Source organism: Amphiprion ocellaris, chromosome 21 (assembly GCF_022539595.1).
Source record: "Amphiprion ocellaris isolate individual 3 ecotype Okinawa chromosome 21, ASM2253959v1, whole genome shotgun sequence".
In the NCBI taxonomy this organism is placed as follows: domain Eukaryota; kingdom Metazoa; phylum Chordata; class Actinopteri; family Pomacentridae; genus Amphiprion; species Amphiprion ocellaris.
In genome coordinates this window covers 2,859,688-2,882,186 of record NC_072786.1, presented here as the reverse complement: position 1 = coordinate 2,882,186, position 22,499 = coordinate 2,859,688, and the positions used below count along the sequence as shown (strand labels likewise).

The window sequence follows — 22,499 nt, the reverse complement described above, 5'->3', positions numbered from 1 at the left end:
AAAGGATAATAAAGTGTGATACTAAAGGTTTGTGGTGCTAAAAATCTCCAATAAGATATGAAGTTGAACATCTGGATGGAGGTTGATAAAAGTTGACCCTCCTTCATTTCTCTGGAGCGACTCCATGGATTTTATGGATGGTGGTTAAAGACCTGCTCTTCTAGTCGTCTTCCTTCTAGTCGCTGTAAAAAGTCAGTCCATCCTGGCCGACTTCAACACCTCTTCATGACAAGTTGTTCTGCCTCCGACCTGGTGGAAACTCAAGAAACTCGGGAAAACCTGTGGAGACTCGAAGAACTCGTGGTGACTCGAAGAACTCGTGGAGACTCGAAGAACTCGTCGGGCGGGGGAAGGTGTGGTGGGCGGTGGGGGAGTAGAGGGGGGAGGCCGCCACCCACCTCCCCACCTACTCTCCGCCCTGACTCCACCCAGACTCCGCCTTGGCCCTGCCCATGAGGTCACTTCAAGAACTACGATGCCAAAGGGACGACGAATTTATTTCTTTGTATCTGATCTGTAGCTCAGTGAGTTAAGGATTTGCCTATGGAGCTGCAGGTCGCTGGTTCAAGACCAGACACTTCTTAAATTTTCTCAAAATCCTGACAAAGACAAAGAAAGAAAAGTGCCGCTGGTGGGTCTTGAACCTGCGACCTTCCACTCTGTAGTCTATCCTCTTATCCTCCTGAGCTACTCGCTCAGATACTAATTCTTCTTTTTTTTGCGCATTTATCATCTATTTTTTGTCGTTTTCGAGTTGTTTTTTTAACTCGAGTCTTGACTCGACCGTTTTTCTCGGGAGGTTGGACTTCAGCCTTTGTGCTGGAGGGTGGAACCCTCAGTTCCAAGACTTTCCAAGCCTCCAGACCTCCCGAGTCCTCAGGACCTGAGCTTTCACACAGTCTGAGGGCTGAAATTTTCTAAGTCCCACAGTAGTTCTCTGTTAGTTTGAACCTTCAGACAGTCTGAGGACTGATATCTTCTAAGTTCCTGAGTACTTCTCTGTTAGTTTGAACCTTCAGACAGTCTGAGGACTGAAGTTTTAAAAGTTTCTCAGTACTTCTCTGTTAGTTTGAACTTTCTGGTTAACAGAAGCCTTAAAACTTGTGACCATGAGTCTTGATTTCACATTTAGACCATCCATCTGAGTTCTTCTCAGACCTTCACCTGTGGGTTTTTAGAAATCCTCAACAAACTTTGATTCTCTTCACTGAACAGTAAAGTTTGTGGAGATCAGAAGGTAACATTAGTTTGATCAATGCCTTCAACTACTAGTAGACTTTATCTGGAAAGCAGTTTTCTGAAATGAGTTCTTAGTAAATCTGTCCACAATCAAACCAAGAACATAGAAAGAGGAAATGTTTGAAGAAACAACTTGATGTTTTCATTTCAGACTAGAAAATGCTTTAATACTTTTATCTGTTTTTGCTCTTTTTCATTGTTTTATTGTCTCTTCTGTTTAATTTGATCTTCTAAAGTCTATCTGGTGTCTTTTCAAATATTTTGTCTTTAGTTTGATTCTTCTTAAACGTTTAGTTTTGCTCTTTTCTCACCTTTTATTCTTTTCTAATGTCTGATTTGATTTTGAAATGTTTTGTCTTTTTAATGTTTAATTGTTGTTTTTTCAAATGTTTTATTGGCTTGTTTGAAAAATTTCCTTTTCTTTCCCCATGTTTAATTTTTCAATTAAATATTTCAGTTTTTTCTTTTTAAATCTTTTACCACCTTTTAATGTTTATTTTCTTTTTAAATGCTTCGTTGTATTTTCTGTTTAATTCCTATTTAAAGTTTTATTGTCTTTAAGATTTAATTTTCTAATTAAACATTAAATTTTTTAATTAAATGTTTTGTCTTTTTAAATGTTAAATAATCTAATTAAATATTTTGTATTTTTTTAAACGTTTAATATTCTTCTTCTTTAATTGTATTTTTTAAATGTTTAATTATCCAAAATATTTCATCTTTAATGTTTAATATTTTTGTTTAAAATTTTTTGTTTAATTTCATAATTACATGTTTTGTATTTTCTGTTAAATTATCTAATTAAATATTTTGTCTGTTTAATATAATTTTATTTTATTTAGTGTTAGATTTTCTTTTTAAAAGTTTATTGTATTAAATGTTTTTTCCTTTGATTTAATTGCTTTTTTTTAATGTAGTTTATTTCTTTAATCTTTTTTTCTGTCAAGATTTTAACCCCAACCTTAAAAATAAAACAAACCCTTAAATCTCAATGAAAATACTTCTGTTGTCACAATCATGAGTTAGTCAATTATTCAATTTATCAATTCAACTTTATTTGTTTTGCACCTTTTACACAGAGGACAAACCTAAACAAGCAAAGAGAAAAAACTGCTAAAACTATGATTAAAACTCAAAAATATATTTAAAAAAAAAAATTTAACATGGTAATAAAATGTGTTGTGTCCAGGGGATGGAGGGAGTTTATTGAAGTCTTCTTGGGCTCACATGGGAAATCATTTAAAATATAAACTTGATATTCAGTCTAAGGAAACTGGAAACTGCAGAGCGACAGAAGAACCAACAATATCTCCTGTTTTCTCCTTTAATGAGTCGACTCTTCTTGTGCTTTCAGACCAAAGAACTACAGACTCTTCACAACCTGCTCAAACTCTTGGTACAGGACCTCACCATACGGGTCAAGAAGGTTTCTGTCTCATTTCTACTCTGAAGCTCACCTTCTCCTGCTCAAACTGCTGACAAATGTTTCTGCTACTCTAAAGTCTGGTCTCCAGAACTTCCTAAAAACTCTCAAAGTCTCTTCTGCTGCAGGTTGCTTTGTAGAACTGTTGCAGAAAACCTCACTAAACCACATGGAGGAGCCTCAAGATAGTCGTCCAAATGAAACCGTACAAAAACCAAACTAGCACAACCCAAACGCTAAAGTCTCCTGCAGCCTACCAGAGAACCTCTGAGAACAGAGAATCAGGACAGGAACTCTTACCTTCTGGACAACCAACGCTGGTTCACAAACAAGAATACAGAATGTGTCTGACCAGAAACCTCTGAAGACTCACTACAGCCAAGATAAAGACACAACTCAGCTGCACCAAATCCACTAATCACTGCACACATTAGCACCATGTGCTAACTGTGGCTAAAGAACCACATTTACCAAGACAACTATCCAGTACAAAGCCCTAAAACACACCAAGAAACACATTAAAGATGATTTTACTCCTGGAAGCTGCAAACCAACGCCTAAAGAACAAACTAAAGCAATGGAACCAAACCCAGTTCACTGGTGAAGAGAAGCAGAGGAAATGTTTGTCTGCAGCTAAATAAAGCAGGAAGACACTGAGCTGCTCAGGTGTTCCTGATAACACCAAGCAGCCACCTGGACAGCCAATAGGAACACAGCTTCCTGGAAGTCCAGAGGGCTGGCTTAGTGAAGGAAATTTAGTTTAAAGTTGAAGCAGAAAGTTAACAAAGAAAGTTGAAAACCAACTTCTGATCTCTGAAATCTCTGAGTTTTCACACAAAGAACACCTGAACATGTCAAACTGGTTCCATAGTAGAACCATCATTGTAAAAACGTCATAGTATGGTGTGTTGCTCAAAAAACATTAGGACCCGCTGTCTAGGGTCGCCGAGGAGCAACACAAAAACAGGACAAACGCTGGTTTCCAGGGGGTTAGGAGGATATTTATTTGAAAGAGGAAGTTTACAACAACACAACATGTGAGCAGAAAAATCACAAAGTCTGTCTTTAGTTCAGCTGAAAATATTAGTTTTTGTCTTTTTTATTGACCAAACTTTTCAGGAAGTAGATGAAAAATAATTAAAGCTCTCATGTAGAAGTCCAACTTATTTTGGATCCTTGTGGAGAGTTTAATCTTAGAGTTTATAAAGCTGTTGAGTTTTTAGAGTCACATGGATCCTTTTGACATTTAATAACCGAGTCCTGAAATAAAATTACAGTTGTGGATTTCTGTCATTTAGTCTGGAATAAACAAATAACAGCAGCATAAATCTCAAACGTCATTATGAGGAGTCTGGATTGAGGTTTCTCACTTGATAATGATCAAAACATGAAATTTAGGTTGATTTAAAGGAATATTCCACCTTAAATCTTTGAATGTTGACCTAAAAGGTTGGTTTCAGGAAGTATTCCACCGACAAGGTCCTCAAACATCCACCTTAAAGGAACATTCCACCAAAAATCCTTGGACATGCACCTAAAATGTTGCTTTAACCAAATATTCCATCTAAAATCCTCAGAGACCTGAGGGGCTGGTTAAAAGGAATATTCCACCTAAAACCTCAAATATAGACCAAAAAGGGTGGTTTAGAAAAAATCCTTCAATGTAGACCAAAAAAGTTAGTATGGAGGAATATTCCACCTGAAATATAGACTTGAGAAGTTGGTTTGGAAGAATATACCATCCTAAACATCCTTAAATGTAGACTAAAAGACAGTTTGGAAGAAAATTCCACCTAAAATCCTCCAATGTAGACCTAAAAGGTGAGTTTAATGGTATATTCCACCTAAAATTCACTACTGTAGACCTTGGAGGTTGGTCTGATGGTATATTCCACCCAACATCCTTGAACATAAACTTAAAAAGTTTGTTCAAAGGAATATTCCACCTAAAATCCTTCAATGTAGACCAGAAAATGGTGTAAAGGAGTATTCCACCTTAACTGTAGACCTAAAGGATGGTTTGGAGTGATATTCTACTCTAAAATCTTCCAATGTAGACCTAAAAGGTTGATCTGATGGTATATTCTACCCAACATCCTGGAACATTTACCTAAAAGGTTGGTTTAATGGTATATTCCCAGAAGAACCCAGAAGAACCCTTGAACATTGGGCTTAATGGTATATTCCACCCAAAACTAGATTTATTTTAGAAAACAAATCAATTTCGAGGTATTTGTTCACACGTGGCTGAATAGGAGGCCATCCAATCAGATTCGAGGTCTTCCTCTGTAGGTTGTTTGTTTGGTGAGTTCTCATTTGAAAACAAAGGTGTTTTTGGGAGTTGGTGCTTAATAGTTTCAATACTCAGACACACCTTACAACTTAATATTCATGTTCATACAAAGAGTTGAAGGAGAAGATTGATTCTTCTCTGTTAAAACGTCAAAGTTTAGCATGTCGTCCAAAATGTCACTAAAATGTCAGTTTAGTATGTCGTCCAAAATGTGGAAAAAACGTTTGTCATTAATCAGCTATACCAGGTAAAGTGTAAATGTTCAATCATCTCACAGCTTTTTAATACTTTAATTGGAGAAACAAGAAGAGACAATCCACAATGAGCAAAATTATTTTAATCTTTTTCTTTCTTACAAAAACATCGTCAGGGAGAGCTCAAAATGAAGCATTTTAACTGGGAACATACAGTGCAGCAGCCATTTCAGAGATATTTTACAAATATCAGAGAAACAACGAGTGCAGAGTTCCCTCCCGTAGCGACAGAAGCCAGACATACAGCTGTGGGTGCTCTGTGTCTGGACGAAGACGGCATTTATTTCTACAACACCCCTGATCTTTAAATGGTACAAATTGTCTGTTTGCAGAGATTTCTGGCCATGCATCGACCTGACCACTTCCAGGAGCCGTCAGCAGAACTTTGTGCTCCGTTTAAATCGAGCACTAAAGCGCTGGAGGCTCAGAGTGGGAACAGAAAGTTGAAAAATGAAAGCGAGGTATAAAGAGGTGTCCAGCGGTCTCCCTGTAGTTTGAATACTGGGGTTGCACTAAATTAACTGGCAGCTTAAATACATGTTAAACTGTTTGACAGTTAACTCTTTTACACTTTGCTAAACGAGGTCCACAGGACACTGAAGGAAACTACGATGCTTCCTCCAACAGAAAGGTGTGTTTTTTTAGCTGATAGAAAACTCAGAGGGCTGCTCCTCCTTCCTGGAAAGCTGTGAGTGGTGCAGTCGGGTACAGTAGCGTTTGGCGTCCTCTGATTCAACCACGTCCTGGTTTCGTTTCTCTATCGGGGTCTGGAGGTGCTGTGTGGTGGTGCTGGGGGGCTGGCGGTGTTGGGAGGTGCAGTAGGGGTGTCAGTAGTCGTCTCCCCGGCTCACCACCTCCTTGCAGGTGGGCCTGAGCAGGATGGTGTGCTCGAACTGAGCGGTGTAGCAGCCCTTGGTGTCGCACAGCGGAGGGTAGGGGTCCACGATGCCCAGGTCGCACAGGTTCTTCAGGGCCATCAGGTACTTGCTCTCTCCCAGGCGGTCCAGCCAGCGCCGGCAGAACGCCAACGTGCCGAAGTTCTCGTTGATCACGTTGAGCAGGTGCTTGGCTCTGGGCAGCCTGGAGAGGAGGGAGGAGAACACATCAGAGATTGTACCAGAGCAGCTCTAAAATACCATCATTATACACAAGACGAGCTTCACCAGGAACTGGGTCAATCTATGAGGGACTTTTAGAGTCCATGGGATATAGCTGCATACATTTTATTAGGAGTAAAATAACTAATGTTTTTTATAGTCATTATGATCATGCCTTTATAAATTCCATAATTATTTATTATTTAAACTATCACTTATTAATAAAAAATGACTGGATATCACTTGCTCCACGTTTCATATATCAATTTTGTCATTTCATGTCTTGTTTTTGTCATTTTGTGTCGTTTATATTGTTTTGTGTATCATTTAGTCATTTTGTATCTCATTTCTGTCGTTTTATGTCTCGTTTTTGTCATTTTGTCTCATTTTTGTCATTTTGTGTCTCGGTTTTGTCGTTCCATGTCTTGTTTTTGTCGTTTCCTGTCTTGATTTTGTCGCTTTGTGTCTCAGTTTTGCCATTCCATGTCTTGATTTTGTCGTTTTGTGTCTTGATTTTGTCATTTTGTCTCGTTTTGTCATTTTGTGTTTCTGTTGTCATTTCGTGTGGATTTATTGCATGTCACCAGGTTTACTACAATATCTGTATAAATAACTTTCAATTTCAGTTTTACTTCATTATAATATATATTGTATATATAATATTTAGAAGAATCTTTGTGTAAAAATGCCATGTGGTGTTTGGTTATAGGTGGTCATGTTGATTTTAGACCTGAAAACAGCAAAAATGTCAACTATGATAGAAAAAGTCCTGCAGTTATATGTTGAGCCAGTTAATGATTTATTAATTAATACTAACAGGCGATTACTGATCCTGTTACAGCAACAGATACGTGGACGTCCAGTTTGAACCTGTTTATAGTCAAGTTAGCCGATCAACACCCGAAAACTCATTAAAATCTTCTTAATTATGTTCACAGTTGTCTTGTTCTGATTGAGCAGCAGCAAATACGTTTTATTTGTCACGATATAACACTGAAAAAATCATCATGTAGTCGCATTTAAGATGCAGAAAGCAGTAAATACTTTGCACTTTTGCTTGATAAATGAACTTCAGGCATTTCTTTTCTGCAATTGACTAATCAAAGATGCCTGAAATGTACCATATTAAAGGCTGCAAGGTATTATTTTTTTTAGTTTATCAATCAATAGTTTGTACAGTTGACGTGAGAAAATAGTGAAAAAGCACTTCAGCGATGTTGAATCTACAGTAACAGAGTCACATTTTAGAAACTAGTAATTGTTGTGTGGATCAGAGTTAATGTTTTGTTGATTTGCTTTTAGTTTCAGCGTGATAATTCTAACCCTGAAATTAAAGCTAACTGACCTGGGATGAGGTAATACTGCCGGTAAAGCCGTGTTTTCTTTGTGTTGTCGTGCTGTGAGTGACTCACCTGATGGGAACGTGGCCCACATCAAAGTTCTTCATGTAGTGAGAACACTCCATGTCGTCGTGCACCACGCCTTTTCCTGTGCTGCCGAACGTCTCGATGGCGTAAACCTCTCCTTCCTGCACACTCGCAAAGAAAACGCGTTTAAATACACACTTAGTTGTATCTTTTAAATCGTCTGTCTAAAAACTGTGAACTGAACTTCCTGTTTTACCCCACAGCATCGTAAAGAAATGAACAGTTGCATCATTAGAGACAAAATGAGACGAAACCAGTGTCTCGTTTTTGTCGCTTTGTGTCTTATTTAGTCATTTCGTATCTCGTTTTTGTCGCTTTGTGTCTCATTCTTGTCATTTTGTGTCTCCATCTTGTCGTTTTGTTGCTCGTTTTGTGTCTCGTTTTTGTCGGTTTGTGTCAGTTTTTGTCATATTGGGTCTCGATTTTGTCGTTTCATGTCTCATTTTTGTCATTTTGTGTCTCGTTTTTGTCATTTTGTGTTTCGTTTTTGTCATTTTGTGTCTCACTTTTGTCATTTTGTGTCTCGAGTTTGTCATTTCATGTCTGGTTTTTTCCATTTTGTCTCATTTATGTCATTTTGTGTCTCTGTCTTGTCGTTTTGTCTCGTTCTTGTCATTTTCTGTCTTGGTTTTGTCGTTTGAGGAACAGTTGCATCGTTATTGAGACAAAATGAGAGAAAATCAGGATTAATGTTTTGTATATATATATATATATATATATATATATGTATTAAAGCTGGACTCCTCACCTCCATTCTTGTGGCTTCTCCTCCCTTAACGATGGGCACAGTCTTTCCAGCATGTATCCTGTACTGGCCGATAGAGTGACCATTCAGGTTTCGGATTGGCTTCACTGGAACAGCAGAAACAAGATTCAGAAATAAAGGATGTTTTAAAAATGAGTGAAGATTAAAGGTGTAAACTGTAAAGAAAATAACTCGTGTGAATGGTAGTTTTTGGCTTTATAATCTCAGAGAAAATTTGAGTTTCTTCAGCAGATTATCACCTCTGCCAGCTCCACAAATTATTAAAAAACTTGAATTTTCTTAAGCTCAAGTAAACAAAGGGCTTCACATAAATCCAGATATTACAACGATTCTCACCAAACAATCAACATTAATTGTAATGGAACCTAAAATAAACATTTTTATTGACTGACAATGATCCCCTCATAATGAGCTTCAGTCCTCGAGGCTTTTTGTGAAATGATGTCTGAGCTACTTGAAGGAGCCGACTTCACTCAAACAGACGTCCAGAAAACTGTCACAGCAACTTTATAGGTCCAGGAAATCTGCCCTGTGACTTACGTAGGAGTTCCGTTCCTACGGATCTACATAAGTCGAATTTCACCTGAAGTCAGAACTCCAGGAAACATGTAAACAAAGCCGTTCCACGCATCACGATATCAATCAGTTCTTCATAAAAGTCATAAATACCAACGACTTTCATGCATGTATGAATCATTTTACTAGATAAAAGAATATTGTAACAGACTGTCTTATTTTTGTCATTTTGCATCTTTTTTTTGTAATATTTGGTCTTGTTTTTTGTCCTTTTTTGTTCATAAAGTAAAATACTGAACAACATACACTGATGACGAGGCTCTCTAGCCCACAGAAAGAACAGCAGAATAGCAAGTGTTTGAACTGCAGCAGTAACAGCAGCCAACAACTGAACAAAATCTAATTTTGAACAATCTGCTACAGATGTTTTATTTTAAAAGTCAACGAATGTCAGAGTGAAATCTGTTCTGTCACCTGATGAGAACTAAGACGATTATGGGGAGTTGGGTCACAAAATGATGAATACTAAATAATATTTGGCATCAAACAAACTCTGGTTTCTAATGAATCGTTTTTCTGTTGTCTTAAATCCCAGAATTCCACTTGTTATCCGTCACTGTGGAGTCTGTTGAACGGCTGCTTTATGTAACGTGTGGGCGTTTATTTAACACTGGAATCATTTCAGACGCAGTGGAATCCTAACAGTAAACATGGACACACCCGGCTGTATGAGCCGTGAGAACGTACCTTGGTATGTTTTGCCGTCGAGCTCGACCTCGTAGGACTCCATCACCTCCTGGATGGCCTCTCCGACGTCACACAGACGCACATCGATGCCGGCATTCTGCAGCAAACAAACAGAAAAGCACACGGGCTCAGAGCACGTCCAACAGGACAGGTGTGTGTGTTTGTGTGTGTTTTTAAGTCCTACTTTGATTCCAGTATTGGTGGCATCTCTCACAGCCTCCAGCAGCTTGTCGTACTTTGGGTTAAATGTGACGGTGAAGGCACAGTCAATGATCCGCCCTGCAGACACACACCAGGAAGACTTTAACTCACTGTCGTTCACGGAAAAACAGGAAGTTTAGAAGCATCATTTTAAGCAGATCTGCTGACGTCTTAAAGCTGTACAGCAGAGGAGTGAAACTCATTTTAGTCCAGGTTCCACATTCAGCCCAATCTGATCTCCAGTAAAATCACAGCATAATAACCTAGAAATAACCACAACTCCTGATGTTCCCTTTGTTTTAGTGCAAGAAAGTACATTCTGAAAATGTTCACATTTAAGGAATTATCTTTTTACAAAACATCATGAGCAATCTGACATTTCTGAAGAAAAATAAATTCAATTTCAACAACATTCAGCCTCAGTTTATCATTTCCACATTACAACTTCCAGATCACAGAGTGTCTACAAAGGAACACAACATTTAGTCACAGCTATCAGGAACTGAATGATACAGTATTTTACTTTATGATCAAAATGACAAATGTCAGACAAAAAAGACGAAAAACAACAAAGACAAAATATTACAAAAATGAGACAAAACAAAAACGAGACAAAATGACAAAAAATGAGAAAAACGACACAAAACAAAAAAGAGACAAAAAAATTTGACAAAATAGTTACAAAGCGACAAAAAAATGGAGAAATGACAAAAACAAGACAAAAAATTACACTAATGACACAAACGAGACAAAAAAATTTTGACAAAAGCGAGAAACAAAATGACAAAAAAATAGACAAACAACACAAGCTAGGCAAAAAAAAAACACAAATCGCTGCACAGAAAAAACTGAATAAAGCCAAACACAAAAAGACAAAAAACACCAGCGAGACAAAAAGGAAACACAAAAACAAGAAACAAATGATAAAAGTCAGATAAAAAGACAAAAAACACAACAAAATATTACAAAAACGAGACACAATGAGAAAAAAATGGACAAGCGAGACAAAAAAACCAAATAAAATGAAACACAAAATGACAAAAATCAGACAAAAAACACAAGCGAGACAAAAAGGAAACAAAACAACAAAAACGAGAAACAAAACGACAACAGCCAGACAAAAAAATAACAAAAAAATGAGACAGACGACATGAAACAAAACAAAAAAAGGACAAAAAATTAGACAAAAAAGTTGCAGTGACAAAAAATGTACAAATGACAAATATGATACAAAAAAAATGACAAAAACGAGACACAAAACAACAAATAAAGCGAAACAAAATGACAAAAATAAGACAAAAAACACAAGCGAGACAAAAAGGAAACACAAAACGACAAAAACGAGAAACTTAACGACAAAAACATGAGACAAACGACAAAAGTCAGAGAAAAAACAACAAAAACAAGACAAAATATTACAAAAATGAGACACAAAACGACAAAAGAGCAATCTAGTATTTTCCTTCTTGATCAAAACAACTTGTCATGGTCGAGAAATCATTTTAAATTTATAGTTTGAGAAATTTAAACAAATTCTTTTTACGCTTTACAGTCGTCCCAGGGCCGGATTGGACCCTCTAGCGGGCCAGTTTTGGCCCTCGGTCCACATGTTTGACACCCTTGCTGTACATTACTTACCGTTTGCTGACAGCTACTCTAACTATCCATTACAGATACATCCACTGTCCAACAGCAGCACTGAATTACCGTTAATGTGCGTGCCGAAGTCGATCTTGCAGACGTCGTCGTACTGCAGGACGGTGGTGTCTCCGGCGTTGGGAGTGTAGTGGGCAGCGCAGTGGTTCAGGGAGCAGCCGGTGGGGAAGGCCAGGCCGGCGTTCAGCCCATTCTCCTTTATCAGCTTACGGGAGCAGTCCTCCAACCGCTCGCTGAGGGAAATGGGTAAATGACACGAAGAGGGAACAAACAGGAAATGAAATGAGTTCATGTCCACCAACGCATTCTGTTATTTTATTTTACTTTGAAGAATATCATCAGACATTCAACAACCACATCAAACATCTGTGCAAGTCTTTGTTTTTCCACCTCAAAAATACCCCCAAACTCCGTCCCACTGTCACCCTTTCTGATGCGGAGAAACTCGTCCACGCCTTTGTCTCCTCCAGGCTGCACTACTGCAACAAACTTCTCTTTAGGATCCCCAGCAAGAGTCTGCAAAGGCTGCAGTATATTCAGAACAGCGCTGCTAGGATCATCAATCACCTAAGAGAAACCTCCATACTCTGGACCATGACATCTGGAACTCCTTCCCCGATCACCTGAGAGCTCCACAGACAGTGGATGTCTTTAAAAAAGACCTCTTGCTTTTGAACAAAGCTTTTAATTAAACAAGTCCCTCAAGTTTTTATTTTACCTGCTGGCTTGTTTTTATTCTTTTATATCTTTAACCCTCCTGTTGTCTTCATTTACGAGCACCAAAAAATATTGTTTCCTTGTCTGAAAAAAAATCCAAAAAATCAGCAAAAAAATTCCCCAAATTTCTGAAAATCTGCAAAACCTTCAGGAAGAAAATTCCAATAATTCCTTAAAAGTTTCCCTTAAAAGTTTTATTTTAAAAAAAAAATCCCCCAAATTTGGTAAGGAAATTCTTGTAAATATTTAAAAAAAAAAAAAAAAAAAAGAGTAAAAATCTTCCAAAAAAATCCCAAAAATATCTAAAATGATTACATATATATCAGTAAAACTTCTAATATTTTCTTTAAGAACATTCACAGATTTTTTTGTGAATGTTCTTAAGAAACATTTTTAACATTTCTTTTTTTCCACCAAAAAATGTTCAAAGATTTCCCAAAAATGTTGAAAATGTGGACATGAGAAGTTTCACTGTGAAAATATTTTTTTCTGCACAGTTTCAAACTTTAAAACGGGTCAATTTTGACCCGCAGGACGACACGAGGGTTAAAACATCGCAGTTTTTTTTTAGAAAAGCTGCCGCAAATTAAAGCATTTTAGGCCAGGACAATCTCGAAAAAAACCCTGTGAAATTCTGAAGGGACTGATTAAGTAACTTACAGCTGAAGTCTTCTTATCTCCAACCATTTGATTTGAAAAGCTCTGATCTGCATCCACTAACAACACACATGAAACGGTTCGCAGCGATGAAAGCGTCCTCACCAGATTTCGATCATGGTCATGCCGGGCTTCAGGAAGCTGCGGACGTGCTGGCGGACCTGTCTGTGGGCCTCGGCCGCCTGTCTGAAGTCGTTCCACACCTCCTCGTTGGCTTTATCCAGCACCCGCTTCTCCTCGCTGCTCGTACGCCACGCCGCACTGCGACTGGGAGAATAACCACATGTTTACTACAGGCCTCCAGGCAGGAGAGCTGATCTGCTGGAGGAGAAGACGTTTAAAGTCGTGAACAGGTAACGGGGATAAAGGCTGGAGCTGGTTTTACAACAACAAAGCTCCTCATTCATCCTCTGACCAGGGTCGATGACTTTATTTACATCTTTCAACATCTGAACTCTGTGTAAACATTCAAACACATTCACATGATGAAGTTAAATTTAGACTCAAGCACAGTGTTGATGTTAACAAACCCCCTGGATGAGAAGAATGTAGATGAACTTCTCCCTGCTCTGAAACTAAATTCATGACTGTTAAATTACACTAATGGATTCTGAAGCACTTAATTTGACAGTTTAGATTTCACACATGACCAGCAAATCTCATTTTGTTTGTCTGTCCTGCTGACACAAGAGCAAACGACTTTTCAAGCAAGTTCTTTACAGCTGGGCTGCAAATTAGGATATACGAGTAGTTTTTTTTAAATAATGACACTCTAATGCTGTATTTCACTTTTATGTAATTTGAGCAGATTGGTTGCCTATTGATCATCATCAGATCCAGTGCTGAAACTGTCGTGTCAAAGGTTTAGTTGTCCTCCTTGTGTGACACTTTTGAATAGCGTCTTATCATGTTTTAAATCTTTTATGCTGTGAATTTTCCCTCTGGAAGCTGCTACAGGGCCCTGACATCCCACACCTCCAGAGTGACGAACAGTTTTTATCCGACAGCCATAAATAAACATTTTTACAGTTTCTGGTTCAATAAATGGTGTAATTTTGGTGACTTTTAATAACAAGAAAAGCACTCAGAGAATGCAGTAAGGTTGGTCAGTCACATCATTTCCAATGAAAAACAAAAAGTCTCCACCTGGATTTAACTAAGCAAATAGGTAAGATCCTTCCACTGGATAATTACTGCAGTAATGACAACAACTTATTGAACCCTAACTGATGCAGTGAGGAGCTTCTCATTTCTTTAACAACCATGTCAGAAGACATCTCCTGTGGTCATGGAAAGGATGTTAAACTGTCTCAGAAGGGTCAAATTATTGTTCTGCATCAAGCAAAGAAAACAACAAAAGCGATTTCTGAAACGACTAAAATCAGGTTAAGAACAGTCCAACGCATTATTAAAACCTGGAGGATAGTGAAGAACCATCATCTTAGAGAAACAAATGTGTTCGGAACAAACTCTTAAATGATAGTAGGAAATCAACAGTAGAACTCACAGCTGTGTTTAATAGTGAAAGTAAGAACATTTCCACACACAATGTGAAGGGAACTCAAAGGATTGGGACTAAACAGCTGTAGCTCTCAGAAAACCACTGATCAGTGAAGCTAAATGGAAAACAGTCTTCAGTTTGCTATGGAGCATAAAGATTGGACTCTGGAGCAATGGAAGAAGGTCATGTGATCTGATGAGTCCAGATTTACCCTGTTCCAGAGTGATGGGGGCATCAGGGTAAGAAGAGAGGTGGATGAAGTGATGAACTCATCATGGCTAGTGTCTACCAGCCTGTGGGGGTTATGGTTATGATCTGGGGTTGGTCAGGTTCAGCAACGTTATGTTCCCAAAGAATGAGGTCAGCTGACTACCTGAATATACTGAATGACCAGGTCTTTCCATCAATGGAGTTTTTCTTCCCTGATGACATGGACATGTTCCAAGATGATGATGCCAGGATTCATGGGGCTCACATTGTGAATGAGTGGATCAGGGAGCATGAGACGCCATATTCACACATGGATTGGCCTCCAGTCCAGACCTCAGCCCCATAAAGAATCTTTGGGATGTTCTGGAGAAGGCTTTGTGTAGCGGTCCGACTCTGCCACCATCAATATAAGATCTTGGTGGAAAACTAATGCAACTCTGGACAGAAATAAATGCTGTGACATTGCAGAAGCTCATCGAAACGATGCCACAGTGAATGAGTGCTGTACTCAAAGCTAAAGGCGGTCCAACGGTGGTATATAGACTGTGTAGAAAAGATGGATGTGGCCTCTAGGTCCATAGTCTATGAACCTTCCTTAAACATGTATTCTCGCTAGTAGCCAACAGAGGGCAGCTCCTCTGGTTGTACAAAGAAGTCAGATTATGTAGAATGATCATACTTCTCGCTTGATTTGTTACTTAGACAAACATTTTCCACATTGGTTTATGGTCTCAGTCGGCTTGATCCAAGTCTCAATCAATACAGCATGATGTTGATTTTGTAAATTATGGTCCCATTTAAAGTACAATAGATTAGAAAGCAGGGTATGCTTTAGAGTAAGGTAACCTTCTGATTGTATTGCTTCAGCCTCATTTCTGACGAATAAGTCCCGATAAGTCCTCAGCAGTGGATTTGTAGTAGGATCATAATCATGTGATCGTCAGCAGGCAGTTGACGTAGCGTTCACCTGTAGTCATGGTTACAGTGACGCCATGCCGCTATCTCACAATGATACAGAAATCTTTAACAAAGCTGTAGATCCAGACTATAAGCTGCATCACTGCTAAAATCTAATCACTTGGTCCTTGTGTCATTTCTGACCTTCCCTGAAAATTTCATCCAAATCTGTTAATCCGTTTTTGAGCAATGTTGCTAACAGACAGACAGACAGACAGACAGACAAACGCCGATCGTCACATAACTTCATCGTTCCTTGGCAGAATAAATATAACTCATCTCATAAACCCACCAGCAGGTTGTGGGGTTCAGGGAGTTTATAAAAGAGACAGGCACCATTTAGAAAAGGAGCGAAAATTGGTGTACAACCCATAAAATAAAACATTTAAACTCAAAGAAAAGCGGTTAGTTATAAGATGCTCTGCATGGATGTTAAATCAGCTGTAACACAGGACAAAAGCTAAATCAGAAAGCAGTCAAAACACAGCTAGAGGTGAAGGTGTGAGTTGTTCTTACCCATCCTGAGTTGTGGGGTATTCACACTCCTGTCCGATGGGGAACGTTCCACTGGGGTACAACTCACAGATGGGCACAGACGGGGGGTCGGTCTGAGATTTGGCTGAAAATGCAACACAAAAACATCACAACACCATCCTCCACTCCACCGTGTACAACCCTGTAGCTTTTAGCATTCCAGTGAGTTCACCAACTTACGTCCTTTCTTCTTCTTTTTCTTCTTCTTCTTTTTCCCTGCCGAGTTTTCTCCGTCATCTCCCTCTGTGCAAACGAAGACACCGCTGTCACACCGATTACCAGATCTAACCAAACATGAAACAGCTGATGCCAGAGACAATCACCTTCCTCGCCGTCCTCCTCCTTCTCCTTGTCCTCTATCGCCTGCTTCTCCAGCTGTTTGGTCACGTCGGCCACTCCGTCTGCCTCGGCTTCAGCGCCTGAAAACACACCGTCAACAAAAAGTCCAATAATCTGATTACTCACTGAAAGAGGAGAGGCAGATGTGGGGAAAAAAAACAGCAGCATAAACATGAATCCTTCAGCATCCACTGGAGCAGCTAAAAATGAAGCATTTATGCTAATGTCTCTCTATAGCAGAGGTGTCAAACATGAGGCCTGCGGGCCAAAAACGGCCCTCCAGAGGGTCCAATCCGGTCCTAAAAAGAAAGACATTAACTGCATATTGTAAATTAATAAAACTATAAATTTAAAATAATTTCTAGACCATGACAAGTTGTTTTGATCATAAAGTAAAATACTAGATTGTTCTTTGTTCTTTTGTGTCTTGTTTTTGTAATATCTTGTTTTAGTTGTTTTTTTCATCTTTTTTTGTCTGACTTTTGTCATTTGTCTCGTGTTTTTGTCGTGTCGTGTTTCCTTATTGTCTCGCTTCTGTTATTTGTCTCATTTTTGTCATTTTGTTTCTCGCTTGTCATTTTTTTCTCTCGTTTTTGGCGTTTTGTAACTTTCTTGTCTAATTTTTTGTCTTTCTTGTTTTGTTGCGTGTCGTTTGTCTTATTTTTTGTCATTTTGTGTCTCATTTTTCTTGTTTTTGTTGTTTTTTTTTTGTCCTTTTCTGTCTAACTTTTGTCGTTTTGAACATAAAGTAAAATACTATATCATTCATTTCCAGATGACTAAATGTTGTGTTCCTTTGTAGACACTCTGTGATCTGGAAGTTGTAATGTGGAAATGATAAACTGAGGCTGAATGCTGATGAAATTTTACTTTTCTTTAGAAATTTCAGGTTGTTCATGATGTTTTCTAAAAAGATAATTCCTTAAACGTGAACATTTTCAGAATGTACAATTTTGCACTAAAACAAAGGAAACATTAGGAGTTGTGGTTATTTCTAGGTTATGATGCTGAGATTTTACCGGTCACTGGAGATGAAATTGGACTGAACTAAGATGAGTTTGACAGCCCTGCTCTATAATGACGGGTCAAATAAAGGAAACACAACCAAAAACATTCAAAATAAGACTCGCCTTCCATCCCCATAACTCAAATTAAGGTGTGAAAACAATGAAATATAGATACTCCATGTTTAAAATGTTCATTCTAGACTGTGTTTGGAACATTTTTAGGTGACAAACCTGAAGCCAAGAGGCTACAAATCCAGTCCAAAATGCTGAGTTTAGTATTTCACATCCTGAAAAAGAAGCATTTTACTACTTCTAATCAGCAGCAACAAGAAGTTCCAGACCAGATGTATTTTCCTTTACAGATTGACTCTTTTTTTAAGATTCTATAATTTCCCAGAGGTTTAATCCTTTGTTGCATGCTTTTGTACTTGAAAACTCCTCTCTGTTGTAAAGTTAAACAAATGCTAAAGGACAAAGTATTGTAAAACAGTAAAATGTTCTGCCTGTAATTCATATCTTTGTTGTTGTAAGTGTTAAGGACCAAAAAAGAAGTTATTTTACTCATTATATATTTTTTGAATTAATCAGTACTTTTTTCTGCCAAATATCAGAATCGGTATTGGCCTCAAAATATCCATATCGGTCGGGTTCTAGTTTTCAGTGTTCTATAAGTTCTGAACATGTAGTGAAATGTTTCTAAAATGGAAGTAATTTAATAAAGTTTGGTGCAAAGTGGCGGAGAACAGATGGCTGATAAAGTTCTATTGTGTCTGATTCAGTCCAGAAATAATTCTTTGCTTCTTCTTTCCTTACATAATAACGTTGGCAAAAGGGAGAATTAGGAAACAGGAAAACTTGGCTGAAGCTCAGCGCAGTCGGTGAAGAGAACAGCTGCTAACAGGAGCCTGTAAATCACTGGAGGGACGAGTTTTCCTCTCAAAATAAGCTGTAAACTACTTTTTACAGCAGCCTAGTCGGATGTCACGGTTCCTGGGTGAAGCCCTGGCCAGAGCCTGGTGTCTTTCATGAGGCCTGACGGCGCTTTGAGCTCCACAACCCACAGCGCTGTGAACCCGCATGGCTAATGAGGATCAGCGCCAAGTCAGAACGTTCAGCAGCTGCACTTCCAGCATGACTTTCACAACAAAACTACAGACACTGTGGCAAAAACCGCTTCATAAAGACGTCTACAACCTGCATTTACATTTTATATGCATGTATATTATTGCAGGGTCTGAGCATTAGTAATAAATTCAGTCCAGTAAATGTTTATTTTATATTATATGTTGGGTCTGAGCCTTAGGATTGAAAGCAGTAAGTTAAATTTGACTAACAAATAATAAATAACAAACCAACCCAACTGTATCTACTACTGACCGTAAGACCCTCTAAGAATAAAAGAAAACATTCAAATATGTATGTATATATATATATATATATATATATATATATATATATATATATATATATATATATATATATATATATAAATAAATATAATAGATAATATATAATAATAACTAATAAAACTGATGATGTACTTTTGCAGCAGTGAGTTTTACAGGGTTAAGGATGAACCCAGTCACATAAATAACATTATAGGATCTTTATCTTAATATTGAATTTAGCCAGGTATATTTTTGAATAATTTAAGTCATTGTAGGGTGTTAATGTTATTAAAATTTGTCAGATATGTTTGTCTACAAAGTTATATGACACAACGACCCAACTGTTTATCATAAGCTTTAATGTAAATTTAATATTTGTATTTCTCTGTTGGAAAACACTTCGGCTCGTTGTGTGTAAGTGCTGTACAAATAACGGTGTCCTAGCCTGACGAATGGTTAAACGACTGTCTAAATAACTTCTCTACCAACCAAGTTTGTCTTTCAAGCTTCCACATTGATCTTACACTTTCATTTTTGCAATGTAACGTCCCATTCCATATTCATACCATTTTTTGTTGCACATATTTGTCAATGTATTAATTACGACTAATTTGTTTTTGGTGGCAATTATAATACTCATCATTGTGCACTGTATGCTGACATTGAGTGTCATTCTCTCTCTAAAAGGTGTGAGAAACACTGAGGTTTAGTTATTTATAATTTATACTGCTGACATTATTTCACTACTGTATTTTACCACACCCACAGAAATGATTGGATTACACTGCACTGTTTTACTGAGGCTGGACAATCCAGTTTTACATCTGGAACATGCTGCGCCCTGCAGAGCTATCTGACTCATTTTTGTCCTTGGGGTAAATGAGTTTGGTTTTTTTAATTTAATCATTTGAAGTAGTTTTGTTTGGTTTAAAATCTTATATACTTATTGTGATCAATATTAGTGTTTTTATTATTTTATGAAGATCACATTTGAATGTCTATTCTGATTCACATCCAAGTTTCATAACTATGCGTCTATATATTTTATATCTTTGTTATTAAAGATATAATTCATGCCCATTGGATTGCAGATGTTTTCTGCCTGACACATTTGTTAACACAAGATTATAAAAAAGAAAACTCCTTTGCTGAAATTGATGTTTTTCAAGGAGAATATTCCTAAACTTGAATCGTATTTTGTCCTTTAGCTTGAAGTAGTGAATGACTTTAGGTGGCTGAATTCGTTAGGCATCTCGTTTTATATACAATACAAAATGTGTTGATTGGATGTTTTCAAGTTCAAAGGTATGTCATGCAATTTGCAGTAACCACACAAGTCATGGGAAAATGCTAATTTGTCACGTGTAGTTTGCATTTAGCTGAAAAGTGAAAAAATCAAAAAATGAAACGTGACAGTACATTATTGTGTTATTGAGCATTCTGATACATAAATTGACTAATTTCTTAGATTATTTTACAAATTCTAGTTCATATATTTCAAATTTTCTTCGTCAATATTTATTTCAGTATTTAATATTGAAGTGTGAATAAATGATAAATCCGCCGGGTGCTTTTATTTTGAAGGCCCCAGCCCGTGGTTTCCGTCTCTGGCCTATCTAAGCCTGTCCGCCTTGACGCAGCTCTAATCAGCAGCATTAGCTCCCTTAGCTCGTTAGCATGGACGTGTTGAGGACAGCCTCACCTGTCGTCGCAGACTTGTTCTTCTTCTTCTTTTTCCTCTTCTTCTTCGCCGTCTCCTCCACCGGGTCGGCCTCCTCCCGGTCCTCCGCCTCCCCGTTCAGCTCCGGCTCCTGGACCGCTTTCTGCTCCGCGACCACTACGTCTGCCATGATCGCAGCGCTGCTGGAAAAGGAAGCGCAAAGGATTGTGGGAGTTGCTGAGTGTGACGCTGCCTTCACGGACACTCGTTGTTTTTACAATCACAACCAGCAGCGGGTCAATATAAAATAAAGGGACGTTTGAAGGCCATGGGATAAATTCTGCAAACATTTTTATTAAAAGTAAAAAAAAAAACAAAAAAACTAATGTTTTTATGCTCATTGTGAACATGTCTTTACAAATTCCACAATTATTTATTATGGAAACAATCCCTTATAAATAAAAAATGATTGAATATCACTAAAATGTCAACTAAAGAAACACACAAATTTAATAACAACCACCTTCTAATTAGCTAAACAATAATATGTCTCATTATTGTCATTTTGTGTCTCATTTTTGTCATTTTGTGCCTCGTTTTGTTGTTTTGTGTCTCAGTTTTATCATTTCGTGTCTCAGTTTTGTCATTTTGTGTCTCATTTTTGTTGTTTTGTGTCTTGTTTTTGTCATTTTCGGTCTCGCTTTTTTCATTGTGTGTCTCTGTTTTGTAGTGAGCAATGGCGTTAAAAGAGATTCTATTCTATTTTATTCTATCTTTAATGACTTTAGCTTTTTATTAGGCTTGCATCACTTGTTTTTTTCTGTCTTAATAAACACAGTCCTGTTTATTGTAACACGAAACCACAGCTCCAGGTGAGTTCATGTTTCATAAAGACAGGTAATAAATTTTATGAACCATGACAATCATTTAATAAATCCCATAATTGGACTTGTGAACACGCGTGGTCAGAAATCGGACTTCAATGGGAGCACTTGAAGGCATCACTCAGTAAAAGATGCTGCATCAGCTGAAGTGGAGCTTCAGCAGAGCAGAGATCCTAAAGAGGAAACGTCCTGCACTGAGGTACAAATACATGAACAATAGATGTCCAGAAGAATATCGTAAGTTCTGACATGAACTGTACTGATAAAAACAAATGGATTAAAGCTGTGGTCTGTTACACCCTAAAACCCTGTACGTGATTATTTATTTATATTATATATTTATTTCTAGGACGGTTCGAAAATCCCACTGTTGCAAAAATACATCAGTTCTATTATCTATCTATATCTATATCTATATCTATCTATCTATCTATCTATCTATCTATCTATCTATATATATATATATATATATATATATATATATATATATATATACGTATATATATACACATATATATCTTTTATTTATTTCATTTTACTTCTATTTTTTCTTTATATATTATATATTTTTAGATTGTATATTTTGTATCGTATTTTTTTGCATTTTTTCTACATTTCGGGGTATATACATACATATATATACATATACACACACACACACACACATATATACCATTTTATTTTTAGCATTTTTATTGTATATATCTTTAATTTATTTTACTTCTATTTTTCTGTATATATCAATATTTTTTGTTGCATTATTTTCTACATTTGGGCATATATATATATATAGATAGATAGATAGATAGATAGATAGATAGATAGATAGATAGATAGATAGATAGATAGATAGATAGATAGATAGATAGATAGATAGATAGATAGATAGATAGATAGATAGATAGATAGATAGATAGATAGATAGATAGATAGATGTGTGTGTGTGTGTGTGTGTGTGTGTGTGTGTGTGTGTGTGTGTGTGTGTGTGTGTGTGTGTGTGTGTGTGTGTGTGTGTGTTATAGGGTT

General features: G+C 37.4%; 1 protein-coding gene across 1 annotated transcript; it reads right to left on the bottom strand.

Annotated features, from left to right (window-relative positions):
• Window positions 1-5,272: 5,272 nt before the first annotated feature.
• LOC111571104 (methionine aminopeptidase 2) lies at window positions 5,273-20,799 on the bottom strand. Its single transcript, XM_023274181.3, has 11 exons — window positions 20,632-20,799; window positions 16,519-16,614; window positions 16,376-16,438; window positions 16,178-16,280; window positions 13,099-13,260; window positions 11,671-11,852; window positions 9,947-10,041; window positions 9,763-9,859; window positions 8,482-8,585; window positions 7,719-7,834; window positions 5,273-6,289 (listed from the first exon to the last, which is right to left on the bottom strand). Exons 1-11 carry the CDS (start codon window positions 20,777-20,779, stop codon window positions 6,037-6,039), a joined length of 1,419 nt encoding a protein of 472 aa, XP_023129949.1. The 5' UTR covers window positions 20,780-20,799; the 3' UTR covers window positions 5,273-6,036.
• Between the last annotated feature and the right edge of the window lie 1,700 nt (window positions 20,800-22,499).